General features: G+C 44.0%; 1 protein-coding gene across 2 annotated transcripts in view; it reads right to left on the reverse strand.

The window, feature by feature from the left end:
* Nucleotides 1-17,243, reverse strand: part of GPR158 (G protein-coupled receptor 158) — a 184,468-nt gene extending 167,225 nt beyond the window's left edge. For both annotated transcript variants that reach the window (XM_040673575.2, NM_001257299.2), the window contains exons 1-2: nucleotides 16,197-17,243; nucleotides 3,934-4,039 (exon numbers count right to left, since the gene is read on the reverse strand). In XM_040673575.2, the coding sequence (XP_040529509.1) occupies nucleotides 3,934-4,039; nucleotides 16,197-17,044 (954 nt within the window). In that variant the 5' untranslated portion in view covers nucleotides 17,045-17,243. The remainder of the gene's footprint in view (nucleotides 1-3,933; nucleotides 4,040-16,196) is intronic.
* Between the last annotated feature and the right edge of the window lie 3,393 nt (nucleotides 17,244-20,636).

Genomic DNA, 20,636 nt, shown 5'->3' on the forward strand with positions numbered 1-20,636 from the left:
CTGTTTTTCCTCTCCCAACTCAGTCCCCATTACTCTTTTAATCAGACGCTCTTCTCCCCTACTTTCCCCATCCTTTTTAGTTGGTTGACTGTAATACCATGTTAACTATAATAAGGTGCATTGGGCCTCAGTGTTTACACTACTTAAAGAGGAAAAAAAACTAACCATACTGTTCATGTGTTTCCTTTCTCAATTGGTTGTGCATTTGTGTAGAATAAATACTCACAGAGTAGGCCCATGCATCTTCCTACAAACACAGACATACACGCACAGACAGCAACACAGCCTTTTTGTTTACTCTGCCTCTCTCATTTCCTCTAGATATTTTTGCACGCTGTCATTTGTGGAATACTGCTGAAACCCAAAGGGATGTCAGCTGAGCCTGCCTCACAGTGCAAGCTGTTGGCAGTCTCATTAAGGACAGTGAACAGTGAGGAAGCCACTGCAGTTTTCAGACTGATGCTGCTGGCTGGGAGAGTTCAGCCCAGCTCGATGTGCTATGCTGGCTGATTTCTTCAGACATATCCCTGCCTTGATTTTATTGTCAGTGTCTCAACAAGGACTCTAAAGTCATTACTTAAAGCGCCAGTAGTTGCTGCCAGCATTTATGAGGAAATAACCTAATATATTAAAAGAAAAAATATTTAAAATGTTTCAAACACTAAAAATGCATGCTCTCTCACCCCTACAGCCAGCCTCGCTTGTACAATGAAATCACTTTGTATTTGTTATCAGGAAGCTATCTTTTTTCACCCCGTTAATCTCAGACTTACCTGCAACATTCTGTACTCTCCCCAACACATTTTGATTATTTCCAGTCCTATAAATATTACTCACCTCATTCACTGCAGCCCCACAGAGCCCAAATTACCTGCGTATTTTTTCCTGTATGTTTCTCTGTATGTTTATGGTTTTCAACGGGGAAGAACAGATTTGTATCTCTGAAGAACTGAGCTTTCTGCCTTAGATTTAATGACACTGACATTAAATGGAACAGGTACCCCGACAGTGCAGTAAACACTTTCAGCAACAAATGGCGATTACGCTAAGGCAAAGGCTTACCAAAAAGTCTGTGGAAAGACAGTGCAGCTCTGAATGCTCAAGTCATTCAACAAAACGGAAAAGCAGCAGCAAGGTCTAGCAACTTAAATCTCTGTTGCCTTCCTTACTCTGCTTGAGACTGACTTTGTAACTGGGGACAAATCATTCTGACACCAGCAGGCATTTCTGTATTTTCCTCAGACAAAATAAAAGATGAGGAACAACATTTTGTTAGTATTTAAGTCAAGCTAGGTGGAAAGCACTACCACACAATTGTGTGATATACCCTTATTCCACAGTGTAGATTTGTGAATAAAGAAGCTCCCTACTGAAGTAGTGACCACAGATGAAAAAAAGAAAGATTCTTCTCAGGCTGTTCTTAGCAACTCCCTGTCTCCAGGCTCACTTAGGCCTTCTCTTCACACATAGTAAGTAGTACTCCCTGCTTGCAAGCTACATTTTGGTGGATGTTAGTATTACCTTCTGTTAGTCCTGAGACTCTTGCTGATTTAGCTCTAATAAAAGTCAAGAACAGATAAGAGGTTTCTGTTCTACAGATAAGTTGAAAAGCCATTTATGCAGTAGCACTCTTTTCTTCATCCATGTTATTAACACCTTAAGCTGTGAGCATTAGCCCATTCCACCTATACAGCATCACTCATTAAAGAGTTCCTGTTCTCAAGAGTAACACTGCATATCTCTACTTTGGTAGACAAAGGTGGGATTCAAGTCTGAAATTAAGACATCTGCATTTAAGTATCTACATCTAGGAGCTGCTGGATGTTTAAGTAGTGTTACAAGATCTAGGTAGTAAAACTGGTGAAGTCTGGTGGAGCAGCTAAAGACATGCATACTTCTTGCACAGAAGGAGCAGAAACAGAACTTTTGCCTGAGAACACATTTCATTTCCTTTTTGCATCACAGGAACTCATTTTTGGACTACAGCACTGCAGTAAGGTTACCAAAGCAAAAAATGCATCTTTCCAGTATGAAAAACAAAACATCCCTCGTAACACCAGTCCAAAAACCAAGAATGAAGAACTGGCCTGTAATGTACACTTTGCATTTTATGTTTAAAAAATTGTTTCCTAAGGCAGCTAGGAAACATCCACCACGCTCTCAGCAGGAGAACAAAGCTCAGAATTCAGAGAACCCAGCCCTGGATTAAAGTTGATGGGACTTTCCCTCTCTCAGTGGACCATTCCAACCACATCAGTTTCTAATGTACAATAATCTCAAATCATAGAAGCAATCTGGACACTAACCTTTCATAATCCTGAAGGTCATCTTTAGAACAATTCCCTTTGCACACAGTTTCCTACATTATACTCCACTTCTTATGTGCAATGAGAGGAAGATGCATTTCCCCTCCTTCCCCAACCAATTATTTCAGAGGGAAGAGCTTTTTGTATTCTTCTCTTAGGATATGCACTTAAAGATTTAGCTTCTGAAGAGAAATGTAATTTTGAAATTAACTCCAGTATGCTTTTACTCAGATTCTGTTTTGCTTAAGAACACAGAACATGATTCAGAACCCATTACAGCAAACAGGCTTTGAACCAGTTCAAAGGGGCATTAGAACTGGCTATTGATCCTTCTCCATTATCTCCATTTTCCTTATATGTTCTTCTTTAACCCTAACTGCCACGCACACACACACACACACCCCATCCCAAATTTTCTTCTTAGTTGCAGGAAAAAATACAGCTTACCATCCCAAACCCCTGCTGAGGTCTCTACTCATTAGACATTAGGAAAAGGAGGAGCACTTGTCAGAATATGTAATTACATCCAAGAAAGTAGCATATATTAAAAAGCAAGGTTTACCAAGATATCACAGGAAATTACATTTTCTTCTACGAAGAAATATGAGATATTGAAAAAGTGTTCTCTTGAATTTAGAAGTCAAAATTTGACAGAGCAAAAAAACTTCATTTGAATTTAGTCTGTAAAGACTACTTGGTTCTTATTTCATATATAGATTAAGAAAAAAAAGAATTCCACTGAAAGGTAAGAAGGATATTTACAATAATTCTGAGTTTTTCATGCTCAGATAAGGTAAACAGATGAATTCCTCAGAAAGAACTCTTTTCCTAAATTCAGATTTGGTTTTGATAAACGAGCATTTTATGACCAGTTAGGTAAACAACTCCTAGCTTCTGGTAGAAGACTTCCAGCTTTTTAATTAAGATTCCTGAGAATGCAGAAATACATGAGGTACATGTATTTCATAGATAGCAAATTGACACCTTTGAAAACAACATTACATGTAATAACCAAATAAAGTCATAGCATGTATTTTGTTGTAAAGTTTCATTGAATACATAGATCATTCAGTCTGGCCAATCATATGATAGATTGGCAGAGGGAGCCAGACACAGGCTCTCAAGAGAAAGGGGAAGCAGGAAGGAATCGAACATAAACATTTAATTAGCTCTGTAAAAATACTGACATTTCTATTAAAGAACAATTATGGTATCCAATTCTGGTATTCTTGTTCTATTCTTCAAAAAGACCAAGCTTCTTTGAATAAACACGACCAGCATCTCAGTTACTTTTACTGTACTTTACAAGGTCGGCCAGTCAAACTTCTATTGACTATTTTCATTTGAAATGTAAAATAATAGTTCAAGTCAGATGAACTTCATAAATCATTTTGCTATCCCTATAAGCTAATATTTCTGTATAATAACTTACCTTCTGTTTTATTTAATATCTATATTCCTGAAACGCAAGCATTTTTAAAACTCAGCCATAGCACCTTGCATGAAAAGATCTTTGCAGCTTATAAACCACACTCAAAGTCTTTAAAATACATAGCATTTTTGCTACAAAAATAATTCATGGTGGAAAGATTTTATTGAAGTGTAGCTCAGTTCCTTACAAACGTACCTCAGAGTTGTTGAGATGACACCTGTGTGTTCCTGAGAACCACCCCTCACTCGAGCACTGGTCGATATCCACCTTCTGCAGATTTATGTCGACTTTAACAACACCTCTGGAAAAGAGAAAACAGCCTTGAACACAGTGACTACATCAATATGTTAAACTTCTTTACGATGCTATAACCTGCAAAGCAGAACTGCATTTTTCTTCTAAATACAGAATTTGATGAAATGTCTGAAAAGAGAAATGAGGAGCTCCACGTTCCCAAAGCCAAGCCTGCAGACAGATTCTTATGTTAGACCTTAGTGAGATGCATTACAAGAACTCTAAATCTCATGCACTCAATAGATGTAAGGTGACAGGTATGAATAAGTTATCCACTCCAATAATTTAATGCCCTTCACATTTTACAATGCAGCAAAGAACTAAAATAAATGCAGTGGATGACCAACACTTCTGTCTCAGACACCAGCAGCCCCGCCAGCCGACCCCAGAAGCACAGCAAGCACTGGGGCCAGGCAGTACTCAGCACCAGGCATTATTGCCATGCCAATGACATCCTCCATTTTGATCCAAGGAATGCTATTTGCCAAAGTATTGTGCAAGAAGCCTTCTTCTGTACTCTACCCAGATGCAAACCAACTCTCCAGTGACTTCATATGCAAGAAACAATAAAGCATTAAATCACAGCCACTCACGTTCTCCTTGCTTAACCACCACCACAGCTGCATATGCTAGTATTACCCTCTCCCCCACAGAAAAGCCTCACATTTCCACCCTTCCCTAACCCCAGAAAGCTACAGCAATCCTCAGATTACTTTCATTCCAATAAGCCTCCATCTCTGATGGGACAAACGAGGTCTAGGACTTTATCCATTGCCCCTAGCCTTAGGGATTGCATGAGGCAGTCTTCTCATATCTGCACATCCCAGAGGAAAACACCAACCAAGTGGTCCCACCACCTTAGAGCAGAGCCCATGGCTCTCTGCAGCCTCAGCCACTGCCCAGCACAATCCTGGAGAAGGCTGCAAGGTGCCCCTGCAGCCCAGAGATGCTTCCTACAACAGCCCGAACTATTTCAGTCACTTTGCTCACCTCAAAGCATGTTGCTTCCTCTTGCCAAAGCAGTGTATATGTAAGAAATGTAATAATAATGTTACAGAGCCATGTATCTGAGGAGTGGCTTCTGAACAAAATCAGAACAAGCATAAGATTAAAGCAGGACAACTCTGCTCCCTCACATCTAGTGCCAGCATTGCCGAGTGCAAAGTGCCCATAACAGATGTATCTGGACGTTCATTGTCAGACACACTGTACAGTCAGTGGAGACACAGAGGATCATTACTTAAGTGATCTGATTAAGACTCAGGAAGACACATACCTAAAGGAAGCTAGTACAGATGCTGTTTATCCCCCTTCTCTCTGCCTCCTGCCAAGAATTTAAATAATTTCTAAGAGTATCCAGTATCATCAAATGAAAGCACTGGTTCTGACAAACTCAGCTTGAAATTGTACATGCCATATTTCTGGAAGTTTATGGCTTTGTGCATTTTTTACACTTGTTTTGGACATGAGCCTGTCCAGGGACTGCTGGAATTAGTCTTCCCCAGCTGCTCCTCCCATGTTGCAGGTAGTCAACGAGCTCAAGGGAAAAGCAGGTGCACTGTACACCTTAGTGCTCTGTGCTATGCTTCTGTCAGTGGATTATCAGCTTATTTTAACAGTGACAGGGTGTCTGTCCCAGATGCCCATAGAGCATAAGTAAACAGATGCAACTAATTTCTCAATAGGTCACATTCAGGTCCCATCAGGTAGGTTTCTTATGTTTTCTGGACCTTCTTGCATATAAATACTAATGTGTAGGCTGGGAACAGAACCTTCTCCACAAGTTAATGAATTCCTTGTGGCTCCATAGAGAGTTTCACTGCAGTCAGAAGAACTGGGGTTAAAGCAGCTCCTTGCCTTCTTAAGTTCACACTATGGAAAGACACTTTGACAAGTGTCTCAAGCATTCAGACTGCTCTAAACAAACCAGTTGACAGTTGGTGTGGAAAGGAAAAAAAAGTGAAGATCTGCAACAGACTCATCTGAGAGACTCTGAATACCATAGGGAAGTAGATCTGTTTCCTTTACAGGAAATGTACTCATGTACATTTTGTTTTTAAATGGTAGAAGAAACTCGCCCTCTACAAACATAGGGGAGAGGAGAAAGAAAATGAAAGTTATGAGTAAACCCATCACTGCTTTAACAGGAGAAGCAGTTACAAAGCACTCTCTCCACCCCAGCAAGAGTTTGCTACCTGGTAACATTGGCCTTTTCTATGTCCTCTACCCAAGCTACAGTGTCTTTTCAAGCAGCAGGCCCACCTTTTCCCTGAACCCAGTTGTGTTGCTAATGCACTTATACGAAGAGCAGCCAAGATCTTTTTTCTCTCTTCCCAGATTCAACTCCAGATGGGCTTTGGTCTCCCTCATCTCATCCTTGTCTTTACATTAGGGTTACCTGACTATGCTTTCACCTCCTGCACACTTCCATTTTACATTTGTTTTGTCCACACAGGCTAGAAAGTTAACAATATACTTTCACCGCCCTTCTTCCAGGAGGACAATGTGTTCTAACTTGAATGAATACATTTTTCCATTACAAGAACCCTTGCTTTTCCACAAAGCCCATGTTCATGACCTCAATGCAAACATTTGTCTGTTCCACCTACTATTCTCATCTTCCGTTCTTGTGGCACAACTTCTGATACAGTCCTGCAGTTATTTTTGAGTTTTAAGAATTTGCCATGAAAATCTACAGGAGAGAAGGGCAGTCCAGAAGTAGGACTATAAAAAACTCTCATGACAGTTAAGTTGTTAGGCTTTCAATTTTCTTCCCAACACAGCACCTCAGTCCTTTCTCACTGTACTTCTGTAATGTTAATGTTTCAGTGACATCACAGTTCTGCTGAGATAACAGCAAGATACCGCAGCAACTTGATGCACAATGCTTTCAAAAGCAAAAGGTTTAAGTGTATGTGTGGCATTTACAGAAGGCATCATGATGGTGCAGAGATTCTGCTTTCACTGGGGCTGCTTTGCCATTTTAAAACATCTCAGACTCATACCCCACCGTTATTACACAGAGTACACCAGTATGTACATGATGATACATTTCTGAAATTCATCTGTGATTAATACAGGAGCTGGCACAGCCTGATTAGCCACCCACATTTCCAGTTATTTTTTGATTCAGCATTTGGAAAACTGAACATATGGAAGAACACATCCTCCTAATATGTATACAGACCAACTACCTGTAAGTGCTACATTTATTGAACTAACTGGAAATAATTGTAGCTCTGCTACTTCAATAGAAGTGATCCAGACAAACATCAACAGTAGGGCAGTAGACTCAGCTTGTCAGCCTAACACATTCACCCATACTGACAGTGCTGCTGGCTGAACCCAAGCCACAGTGGTAAGTTAATAACAATATTACTGGTAATTGTGGACCATCTGGCAAGTAAGTATATTTGGTTAATCTCCTTATAACTATAAATATTTGTTTTCTGCCACTATTTTACAGCCCTTACACAAAAAAGACAAAGATTACAAGTTCGTATTTAACGTTTTGGACAACCACAGATAGGAAAGAATTAGTTGAATTGTACATAACAGATAATCATTGAAGGATGATGTCATCAAGGATTTTCTGCCGGATCAGAGGTTTGATTTAAGAGGCTTTTGTGTCTGTCTTAATTTCCAGTACCACTGTTTGTTGGCATTCTGTTTGCCTCAAAATCCGTGCCAGAAATTGATTTAAGCTTATTTCCCCACCCTACCAGCTATCTTGATAGCTTCTGTAGTTATATTTCATTGTAACATATTGTAAAATGCGTAGGTACAGAGGAATTTTCACCCATACTGTCACATCACAAAAGACCAGACAGAACATCTTCCTGCTCTCCCAATCCAGCTTAAGCCAGGACTGTGCAGAACAGCCTGCCAACATTTAAATGGTGATAAACAGCATCTTCGTCCTCTAGATCTTCAGAAGGTTTTGGCACAGAGGCCATTACAGCCCAGCTAAGCAGGCATTTAAACTTTGTCTCCTAGGTTTGTTCCCTTATTGCTGTATCTGTAAGGATTGCAAGCAAACAAGACAATCTGATACCAACTATACAACCAAGATCTGTGTAACAGTGTAACCAGTTCTGCTAATACACTCTATATATGAAGGGCACTAAGTCTACTAATTGTAGAAACCTTCTGAAATATTGAAATAAAGGGGAATATAGAAAGCAGTTCATTTAATGCAATATACTGGGGAGAAAAATCTCTCCTAGTCAAAATGAAGCCTTTCAAAAGCACCAGAAAAGCACATGTAATTTGTCATCAGTCAAATGAGATAACACTGAAACCTCTGTAAGCATGAATCCTGCATGCCTCAGTAGAATGCAAATCTCTTCACCATTTGTTGCATTAAACTAGGGGGAAAATGTGTGTGTGTATGTATGTATATATATATATATATATCTCTCTCACCACCGTGGGCTTACACATGTCACAAACAAATGCCACAGGGCTTTCATCAGGCACAATCAAGGAAGCTGGTGCCATCATCACATGCTGAAGCAGACAACACTCATATTTCAGCATCTTTCTAAATTTTTGCTGTCACATCCATTCATCTCCAGACACTGTTATTCTAAAGTCTTCCTTAGCACAAAGCCAGGAGATGAGAAAGGTGAATTCTTTTCACACAGAGGGTGGTGATGCACTGGAACAGGTTGCCCAAGGAAGTTGTGGATACCCCATCCCTGGAGGCATTCAAGGCCATGTTGGATGTGGTTCTGGGCAGCCTGGTCTGGTGGTTGGTGACCCTGAACATAGTGGGGGGGTTAAAACTCAATTCACAACAGCTGACATTTGGCCACAAGTTTCACTGGTAAACAACAGCCTTCTGCATGTTCAAAGTTACTTTTCAAAGTTAAGATTTAAGATTCGACATCGCTAAGATGCCCCTAAAACTCATTACTTTCACAATATAATGTGACAACCAGATTCAGACTACTAGGATACACACACAACTGAGTTCTGATCTGGGCAGTTATCACTGATTTCTTATTAATAGGACAGACAGACTCACCCAATTCCTTAGCCATAGCACAACTGCTGCTTTTCATTCCACTTTCACTAAAGAATCAGCTTTCACTAAAAATAAACTTAACTGAAGAGTAAGATACAGCAGTGTGGGCACATGAATTAGGATTCACCTGCAAAGAAAATCCCTGTAGGCCATTTGTAACAGTACTAACAAGGGTTGAATACTTAAAGCTGAATCCTCTGTTGTCAGCAGAATTAGATGGGATTTAAAGAAAAAAACCAAGCCTCCAGATTTATGACGTGCAGTGCTGCCTGAGGACTTGGACTTACCTGCGTTTCAGTTGAAGAACTTCCTAGATACTTTGAGGGATGCTGAGAATTTTGCTAGAAGATGAGTTGTGTGACTAAGCATGACCTCATTTAGGGATGAGGAAGTGTCGGGGATGGTAGGGTATCACTTACATTGGATTCTTCATATGAAACAGGTCTTGGAACTAAGTTCAGGCTGTTTGGTAAGAAATTGACATTTCTGAAATATTCCCATTACTGCCCACGGGGTCAACAAGAGGTAGACAGAAAAGGCCTGAAGGAAAAGCAAGGAAAGTGAGATAAGAAAGAAGAGTTGAGGAACAAGAAAAGCTTTGAATTCTAAGGATCTTGTACAGGAAAGATGGCCTCAGCCAAAGTACAAGCACTCTTCTGACTCTGCAGATTTAAAGTCAGTACCAGAGTTTTAAAACAGAAAAGCAGCAGCCAGCTATCAAAAAAAGGAACACTGAACATAAACTTGAGCAGAAGAGATGGAAAGCAAGAAGCATTTTAGGATCAGTATTTCAGAAGCACAAAATCTTCAGGTATCTCAGAAAAAGGCAGCCTGATGTGAAATCTGTGAGGCTGGTGAGCAACCAGGATGTAGGAAGAGCTCTGAGTTAGCACAGCACTGCAGAAAGCAACTTTTTTTAATCCCTGCATGCTTTAGAGCCACCAAAGCTCCTACTTCTTTACCATTCTGGAGAGCACTGATGTGGCAGAAGGCTGGGGATCTTATTCCTGCTTTGTTCAACAGGTTCAAAATAAAAGTAGGTGAATCCAAACAAGCTTGGCAAGCAATAAAGGTCTGCACACTATACCTGACTGACAGTGAGAAACTGAACACGGAGGGTTTCCAAAGTGTCTTTAGAACACACAAGAATCATGGATCTCCAAGTAAATGCCACGTAACAAATTTAAAAACAGAAAAGCATCATTTCTCTTCACGTTTTCATAACTATTTAATGGAAACCAAAGTCAAATTATACTGTAGAAGACAAAATTAAAAACTAAAAATCATGGAGATCAGATTAATCCATACTTACTATCAATACTTGATCAGATACGCAGTGCGGAAAAAAAAAATTGTATTGCTTTAGTAAATGGGATATAACCAAGATACAAAAACACAGCATTTCCACTGCTTTCATACTGCGCCCTAAGTGCCTGCCAGAAGGACTAAGCCAACACATCTATATCTTTGTTCTTATCTTTGAGAACACTTTTCAATCTCAGTTCAGGTTCATGAACAGACAGAGTAAGAGGTGACAGCCCCAGAGCTGGATCTCAGATAGCAGAAACTGCCACATGCCCATTCCCTTCAGAAGAGCTCTGAGAGCCTGCTGTGCTGGAAGCCTTACTCCAGGAGGATGGGGTCAAGAACAAAAGACAGGAAATAGCGGTTTGACCTAAAAAGCTAGCTGCTCTTATTCCAACTTACTGCATTCGTGACAACAGTTACACAGCACACAGTATGTGTTCCAATCCTCCCCTGGTCAAATTTAGCTTCTTTCTTTACAAGGCCCACTGCTGAAGTAAAAAAGGCTGAATCATGTTTCTAATAAGAATACCCTATTCCTTGTTCCTTTTCTTTCATTGTCTAGATTTTGTTCTCACCCATGACCTGATATGAAAGACACAAACATCACAGACTGCTTTGAGAACACTTAAAAACTGAGAGGTTCTATTAAAAGAAATAAATCATTGAGTAGGCATTTCTTGGTTCTCACCTCTTTTCAGGAATAGAAACCCAAAATGTTCAGTTCAAGGAAATAAATCATTCCTTTTCATGTTTAAAACCTGTTCTAAATCCACCCACATCTTCAATCATGTTATACAGGCCAGGGGACGTTACAGAAGAAAACATCAGCTTCACCATTTTATAATATTTTCAAGATTATATAACTAATGTACACTGTCACAAAGATACAGTGTGCCTCCTTAAACAGTTAAAATGAATTGTTCTCCCAATTCAATACCAAGACCAGATTGGAAAGATTAAGGGGATGCTTTTTAAAAAAGGTGCTTAAAGTCAGAACTTAAATCATATTTAAAAAGAAAACTACAAGCTCCGGCACACTTTGAACCTACTTTTATGGTTATTTTACCAATCAATTTAACACCTGTGAAATACATAGAAGTATATTCCCTAAGAAATTGCTTGTCATAAGTGCTTCTACCTCCTTGATAGAATTTACCTTCAATAACTAAGCACCCCATTATGGGACAGCACAGGAGTGGTCTGAGTTACTTTTAATAGTACAGTGGAAGACACTGTATTGTGCTGCATTTAGGGAAGAAATAGCTGAATATAACTGCACAATAAATACTAACATTTGCACCAAGGATTACCTTCTAATTAATCTAGAGAAAAAGGAATAAGTGTCAGGAAGAAGTACTGAACTATAACAGTTGATTGAACCAAACTTCAGAATGAAGGCACCCAGAGATATTCCAGAACACAAAACGCTTCAAGAACATGAAAAACTTCAGCTTGCTGATTATGTTCCTTTCTGCCAAAGCACCCATCATTCCACAGCATCCTCCCAGCAGTCCTTCAGAGACTGACTGCAAATACTGACCTGGATTTGGTGAAACATGGCAACATGGCCTTGCTAGAACATGGAGAAGGAAAAGTATCCCTGTATCCTACAGATATTCTGAACTCCTACATGAAAGTAAGCAATGACCACTTCCCAAAATGACGACATCTACATCACAACATTAAAGAAAATGAGAGTAGCACACAAGAGAACAATCTGAACTGCAGAAGCAATAGCTCATTCATCAGAGATTGGGAAAATTGATGTCATTGCACAAGGCTGAAACACTGCACACAAATGTGACTAACCGTATTCAAAAAACATTGGAACAATTCTTGAGAATAGGGACCATGGCAACAGAGCTTTGTGACAGGAGACTAGAGAAGGCAGGTTTGTTTAGCCTTGTAAACAAAGGTAGAGAAGGACCTGCTGTCTATAAATAGGTCGGGCAGAAAACGTCAGCCGAGAGCTATTTCAGACAGAAGGCTGTTCTGGAACAGAAACAAATGGATGAGGGCTGACTGAATGAATTTAGATCAGAAATCAGGAGAAGCTATCCAACCATTTAGGCCAGCAAAGTGGAGAGCCAAGAGAGAAAGCTACCTACTTTAAGATGAAGCTGAGTCAGCTGATTACATTAAGTGGGCTTGTGATGCAGAAGATTGGACTCTGTGACCCAGGAAGGTTTTAAAAAAAAAAACTCATGCTCCTCAGTAGTGGACTACTTGTATACTTCCCTTCCAGATCAAGAAGTAATCCTCTCCACAGGCCTACCAGACTGCTGCAGCAACAAGGACCTTCCATTTCTCCCACAGGGGACAAGTAAGGACTATTAGCAAGCAGAACTTACTCACAACATGAAGCTTTTCACACCCCTCCACTTCCACTGCAGGGCTGCAGAGAGACCAGCTGGATCACTGCATGCTGCAGTGTGGCTCCATGTCATTGTACAATATGAAGCAGCAGAGGAGGGTCACCGATGGATGACAAATGCTAGCATGTTCCATCCTCTGCACTACTAGAGCTGTGGGGCAATTAAATACATTAGATAGCAAATTCTAGCCACAAACCACATCAGCTTAGAGCTTTGAGGAAAGGAAAAGGGAAAAGTTAACACCAGATTATTTTCAGAATCTTCTTGCTTCTACATGAATCTACAGTATAAGCTGATGGGAATGTTGTCTCTCTGCCTCTGAGCAGATCTCAGATCAGTGAGAGCAGACAACAGCAAGCCCTGCTAAGCAGCAGGGCAGAGTCACCACTGTCAGCTTAGTGCTGGGATGATGTGGTCCCACCAGCCTCAGACACTGGCACAACTAACAAGTCTTTGGTTTCTCCACTTCATCTTAGTATGGGCCTACAGCTCAAACTTTTGCAAGGTAACTTAAGAGATCACATTCCCTCCTTCCTGGCCTTCATTTCACATAGCTCGGCTTCCACCTTGTGTGAAAGACTAGCAAGAGCATTGCTTGTGATAGCCACATCCTCTGACAGAAAGCACTACAACCCCCTGACACTTCAATAACAATGCTTTGCTTGTGACTGCACTTTCCAGAAGTCATTGACAGCACCACTGCTGTAGTAACATTTAAGGAACAAACCCAGCAGTAATTATTAGTCTTGCCGTTATTAAGTTTTCCATTGCTACACCATGCAATGTTCCCATCTGCTACAGCAATAGAAGCAGGGGCTTTTCCTTCTGTAATCTGGAAAAGTCTTCGCAAGGAGAAAATCGTGTTCATGAATTTCTTACCCTAACGTACCATGCCATAAACCAAATGTCAGCCAAAAAGGAAGTACATAAACTGTTAGTTTCAAAGGGGCACACACTAAACTACCATCAACGATCTCATACCAGACTATTAAATGGAATGAGCATGTAAACTGAGCCATGAAGGGTTCCTACCAGATGGTTCAGGGATATTTTGCTGAACCAACGTAGCTTTTGAAAAAGATGGAGAGTAATATACGCTGCTTCTAACCATATGGCCTGAAATGGGAATTTAAAGCTAAACCATTGTGTCACTCAGACAGATGGTGAGGGGAAATAAGGCTTATTTCAAGAGGGACATTATAGCAATTAGTACTAGCATTCTAATAGCTAAGTTTCAGCTTTTTATTTCACATGCTTAGATCTCAAACTACTTTGGAACTCAGTGAAGCTGCATGTCTGTTAAGTACCAAAAACATTTGCACAAATATTAAGATGTTGCACAAGCATTGGAAGAAATGTATTTCAGATTTACTATTTTCTGTGGAGCTGCAGAGTTACTTTCTCAATATCTCAAACGATAAGCTTACTAAAAAGATACCTGGTATAACATACTCTAAGCCAGAAGCATTGGAATCACCATTTAGCTTTGCCAAGTATGTATGTACTTTTTCACCTGCTTCCTTACATAGCCGCCTAAAAACATACTGAGCCATGCTCTTAGAACTGCATATCAATTCACCTCTGGTTTTGATACAAAAAAAACTAATAATTTCAACTGTTCAGCAACAATACAAAATTCCAACCTCGTAGCATACCCCACTTCAAGGTCCCCTAAATGCTAAGAGCTTCTCCAAGCTTAAACATGCTTAATGAATGCCTTTCAAAGTATCTGAACTGCAAAAAATTATTCCTTTAATTGAGGTGAATTCCACATGGCCAACAGAGACCAGAAAGCTCAGGAAGCAAGGCAGTGCCCTGCACCCAGGAGGACCTCTGCTGGTGGCCTTGGCTGCCCAGAGCTACTCTCAGGTGGACCCGGTGTGTTGTGCGCTCCAAGCATAAGAACTACCACCGCAGCAGGAACCTACACCACCAAGATGCTTCCCAGCATAAGAGCTTAGCACAGAGCTGAAACTGAGATTTGGGCTCTGCTGATGAAGAAACCTTCTTTCCAAACTTGATAGCAAGGATTCATTCAGCTTTATGTCAAGATCTAATTCCTCAGATAACAACCAGCAGCTGCAACCCCACTTCCAGCCTCAACTTTTGCTGTTACATCAGCTATCCCCCAGTAAGATAATACCTGCCTACATTAGCTTTCACCTGCATCCTTAAGATTGTTTAAAGGTCTCAGACTATGAAAAGTACCCTGAACTCAAATGGAGCACCTGCTGAGGTCCAGCAGAGCTCTGCAATACAGCTCCTCTTTGATCTTGACAGGAATTCAGCAAACAGATTGCAGACAAGAAGCCCTAGAAGTGTGAAAATTCCAGAGCAACAGGTAATTCCACAGAGAAGTAACCACCCATTCTTTATTCAACAGATTACTTTTATGTCCAAGAACATAGGACTGCATTCACACACGTTTGATCCCACTGAATTTCAGATTGCCAAAAAAAAATGAGTGTTTGACAATCCAAGTGTGGAAAAACCTCCATAGCCCACAGCACAGTGGAAATCTTCATCTACTACTGAACCACTGCACAAAGTAAATTCTGTACTCTTCTTACTCCCTAGGAAAGGAAAGCTGCTTCAAGGCAATGAGTGTTCCAACAGAATTACATATCATCCCCATTACATACATGATGGTACTATAACCTGATATCCCATACCCCACAGGTTGCTCTCCCTCCTCAGCCACATCTTTGTGCTCTTAAAATAAGGCACGGAAACCAGCCTCCCTGTGTCCTCCTCTATGCTAGAGATAGCCCAGTGGCAAGCTGCTGGAGATAACAGCAGTAGAAAATAAGCAAGTTTTCACGTATGCCAGGCATCATCTACACAGCTTTGTAATGAGGTGGGAGTTCTAAAAACAATGCCCCCAAAAGCTTCTTAACTGCCAGTTTAGGCTGCAATCATATGCACTGAGAAAAATGCAGTAGCAAATGCTTATTTACCTACAAGCATACTGACCGCTGACCAGGCTTGAGCACCCCACCGTGGATGTGCTCTGAAGACCAGAAAATACAGCATCTCATCTAGTTAAAATCATAGCTGACGTTGAGCTAGATTTCATTATGCAGCAGAGTAAGAAACAGCAGCTCAGTAAACATCTTTCTCTTGCAGAGAAATAACCTACAACCCACAATACCTGCCATTCTCTCCACTCCAGAAGCACACCAGGAACATAACCCACATACACACCTGTTTCAGTGAGTCGCTGAAGAAAATTCTGTTTTACAGACTGAGATAAAAGCAACGCTACCGAGCAACAGCTCCCCAAGGCACATGAAGGTGACACTCAACAGGAAGGCCTGGGGTTGCACTGCGGTGTGACTGAGTATGTGGAACAGGTGACCAGCTCACCCCAAAGGCACAGCACGCCCTTCCCAAGCGAGGGCAACACCGAGCACCCACCATGCCCCCTCCTGCCAGAGGAGCCCTCCTCATACCTGAATTCGGGGATGAGGTTTGGTTGCAGTCCATAGAAAGCTGCTGAGAGTGTCACCAGCCAGCCGGGTTTGTAATTCCCATTCTCACACTCCAGGTAAGGAGAGGACCATCTGATGTGGTTCTTATCAGCCGTGAAGCCCTCTCGTCTCTTCCAGCTGTTCTCCAAAGTTTTGGAGCCCGTGTTCAAGACCTTCCTGTGCTGATGCGGCCTCCACTTGCGCTTCAGGCCCTGGAACCACTCAGTCTCCAGGGATCCGTTGGCCAGGCGGTGAGCGGAGGAGGACAGGTCCTGCAGGTGGATCTGGCTCTCGTGCCTGCTGGCCTGGAGGAATACCTGGGGGGCAGAGAAGGGCTCCGTGCTGAAGGTGATGGCTGCTCTGGAGATGTTGGGGTCCCCCTCCAGGAGGCTCCTGATCAGCGCTCGGTACCACTCCAGGTCCTCCTGCAAGTTCTGCTCCCGCGACTTATTGCTCTGCAGGATCATGTTGAGGAAGTTGGTGGCGTGGGTGAGGGTGTCCAGGGCGCCGTGCAGGGACGGGTGCGAGACGAAGCGAGACTTGCCGGCCAGGCTGGCCAGCTCGTAGCGCCCGGAGCAGTTGGCCCTCCGCAGCTCTCGGGAGTCGCCGGTGTAGAGGAACGAGGCCACGTCCTGGGGCACCTCCTCGGCGAGCCGCTGCGCCAAGATGGTGCTCTCCGGAGAGCGGCTCCGCGGGGCCGGGGGCGGATCGCGGCTCTTGATGTGGTTGTAGATGGGCTGCCTGCCTCCCGGCGCCCGCCCTCGGCCGGCCGCGGCCCCGAGCCCGCGCTGGGCCAGGAGCAGGAGGAGAAGAAGCCGGAGCGATGCCATGTCCCCGGCGTTCCCGGTCGCGCAGGCACGGCGGAATCACTCAAGCCGGGTTTCGCATAGGCAGCCGCGGCGCGGCGGCGACCGAGCGGCCCCCGGCCCCGAGTCACCTGTGGCGGCGCCGGGAGCGACGGCGGCAGCAGCAACCCCGCCCGCTCCCGCTGCGGCCCCGCGCTCACTGAGGTGCTGCCCAGTGGAGCGCGCAGGGGCGGCGGCGCCCGCGCCCGGCGCAGCGGCGGGTCCCCCCGCGCCGCCCCGCCGCCGCCCGAGCCCCGCCGCTCCGCATCCTTCGGGCGCCGCTGCCGGAGAGGGACTGCCCCCTTGCCGCAAGGAGCGCTCAGCTCTCTCCGCCACCGGCTACAAAAAGCCACTCACCGCCACAGCCGGCGGCGCACCGCCGAGCCTTATAGGTGTACGGCGAGCAGTTGCCGCCCTGTGTGGCCGCCTGGGCTGTCAGTCAGCCGGCAGCCATTCACGGGGCAGGAGGACGGCGTTGAGGAAGGCGGCGCCACCGCCAAGAGGCGTCGAGGCACCTCGCCTCACCTGCTGCCGGCACGACGCGGCGCGGCGCGGCACGGCTCGGCGCGGGGCGGGGCGGGGCGGGGCGGGGTGCCATAGGGAGCCGCCCGCCCGAGGGACGGGGGGTCGCGGGTGGGGGCCGCGCCGCGGGCCGCGCGGGGAGTGTGGCAGCGACACCTGCCGGCCGGGCGCGGAGCAGTCGTGTTCCGGCGGGCAGCGGCCGTTGGGCTGAGCCGGGCGCGGGGCGGTGAAAGCAACGGCGCTGCGGGGCTACGGGAGAAGCCTGGCGCTGAGCGGGAAGGCGGCTGCGGCTCTATGCGGAGCGCGTGGGCTGCCGCCTGGCGTGGCGGTGCGGCGCTGCGAGCATTGGTGTGCGCGCTGACCTGCGTGTGTGGCCTGGAGTCGAGCGGCGCTGACCGAGGTCCGCTGAGCCAGCCCTTGGGGCAGGCAGCGTGTTGAAGACGCGGTTTATTTTCCAGATAAGCCCTCGGTCGTGGGGCTGCGATGACCGTGGCACAGATGTGGCGCAGCGAGGCATTTAAACCCGTGCTTAAGTTTGCATTTGTTTTAGTGCGAAGTTACTGTCCTGCCTGGTACTTTTGGGTCGGCTGTCCTTGAGAAGGCCGTCGAAAAGGGTGGGTTTTAGATGGCGTGCAATGAATTCCATTCTGGCTTCATCTAAAACTCCCCTTTGGAACTGCGGAGTGCAGAACAGAGGAGTAGTAAGGAGATCCTTCCCCCTCTCCCACACACACATGTGCATGCACATCCTACAAAGATCCTACAGATCTCAGCTCTGCAGAATGTGATCTAATTTTAAACCCCCTGACAAGATATATTTGCTGCTTTAAAACATGCTCTTATTTTAGAATTATTTGAAACTATTCTTAAAGGAATAGCCTAACAGCTAAGGGTTGGATAACTTTGCAGTCCAATTTTTTCTTGCACGCAGTAGATATTCTCTGTTAAAGAATAATTTACATGTAATGAATGTCCCCTCAGTGAACAGCCTATGAGGTTATTTAGAAACCAATACACTGAGCAGCTCAGATGCTGCTATTTATAGTTTAGCGTAGCACAGGGAATCTGTGTCTCACGGTCTGCGCTGAACAATACCTGAGGATGCATTGTTTGCTGGGGCTAAGTGAGAAATGGCACTTCCCTCCCAGAGCCTGACCACTAACACCTGCCTGAATGGCACCACGCCTGCGGGATGGCCATCTTCCTGCACTCTCTCAGTAATCAAGCATCCTTCTAAAGTACTCGCAGAGTAAATTCCTTTATTTCCTCATCTCCTTGGAGTCCTCTCAAATACCCTTCTCCAGAAGTACTCACCTCTCCCGCACCCCCTTCCCCTTTCCCTTCGCCAGCAGCCCCCAAGAAGCTCTTGTTCCCAGTACATACCTTTGCCAGGAGTCAGCAGCCAAATGGGCCACAGCACAACTCCAGCTGCTGCGAGCTTCTCTCTATTCTGGGGCACCTGGAGTCAGAAGGCTCTGGCTTTCCTGTTCCACTGCTGTGTGCTGTGTTTGCACTCTCTGTTACCAAGATATGAGGAGAGATGGGAGGACTACTGGAGAACTTCCATGCTGAGGATGCCAGGGCAGCTGGTGCTGTTTCTGCATCACAGAAGGACAGAAGAGTTGTCTTTGTCCTCCAGCGCTTCTTCCTGCAGTCACAAACAGCCACCATGTCCAGCCAAGCCCACAACAAGATACAGATTTCACGTAATTGCAATCATGCATCTACTTACAGCTTTGTAAAACCTATGTTGCTGTACCCAAAGCCTACCACTCACCACCCTCATCCAGGGGACTGCAGTGGAACTGCTTTAGCCCATCCACCAGCAGGGATACAACAGGATCTGACCGCTGTCATGCACATCTCAATTGTTTGAACCATCATGGTTGTTCCAAGCACAGTGCCAGTACATGAAGGATCTCGACCAACTACATTACCTATTGAGCCAGAATCTCCATGTAGATATTGCATGAGCTCAACCTCAGTCTAATTACAGAGCAGAAAAAATAGCAGTGCGAAATGTTGGCAGTTTTTAACAGATTAGAGTAAATGCAACCTACTTTCTCCAAATACAGCCTATATGCAAGATCTTGGTTGATCTGAACTATTAGAAGTGCTCATGCCAGAATTATTCCATTTTTAAAACCACTTGGAACAACGGAATTCTCTTGTAGCTGTGAAATTTATTTAAAGACTCATTTATTAATTTGTGTCTTAAGCTAATCAGGTGATATACAGAGTAAGAACACTAATTAAATGCTAAAACTTTGAGAGGAATTTGTTGTATCTCTCTCAGACAGAAGCAAAGTATTAATAAAATTACTTATGCAATTCAAAAATGTGAAATATAAATTGAAACAAAGAAAGAAACCCATATGTTTTCTCACTGAGCAAAGGGCTACAGAGTAAGTTCCACGGCTGTACGTTCTCTTTGGCCGTTCATCTGGCCACTTATATTGGCCAGTAAATATCAGTACACTCCAAAGCAGGAGGATCACATACCCTTCTTCCTGCATAATAGACAGGGAATGGCAGGAGGGGCTGGAGATGGAGAATGCAGAATGACAAGGCAGAGGTGGGAGTACTGTTCATGTTGTAATACACAGTGCAGAGTACGCAGGGGCTAGGAGTGATGCTGGGTTTATTGCTGCAGAGGGCAAGAGTGAGAGTGAACAGAAGTCTCTTGGAGACCTGGCATCATTAACTCTCTTGTTTTCACCCACAAATGAATTAAAAACACTGCATTTCAGGGAAAATAATAAATAAAAGGAAAAGTAGTCAAAATGCAGAATATAAGAGTTGTTATTTAGAAACTGATGGAATAAGCAGCAAGCGCTTACCTGTCAGTTAACGTTCACCTGTAGTGAGAAGTTCAAACCCAGTGGTGTTTTCTTAGAAATATTGGATTACAAGAAGTCCAAAGAGGTTTCCAGTGCAGCCCTCCTGTGCCGGGGCTGAGCAGTGTACAGCAAGACCATCTCTGCCAGGAGCTGACCTACCTTTCTCTCAAAAAACTTGCTGCCAGGTAGGCTCCACAGACACTCTAACTACTCTG

Source organism: Gallus gallus, chromosome 2, assembly GCF_016699485.2.
Source record: "Gallus gallus isolate bGalGal1 chromosome 2, bGalGal1.mat.broiler.GRCg7b, whole genome shotgun sequence".
NCBI lineage: Eukaryota > Metazoa > Chordata > Aves > Galliformes > Phasianidae > Gallus > Gallus gallus.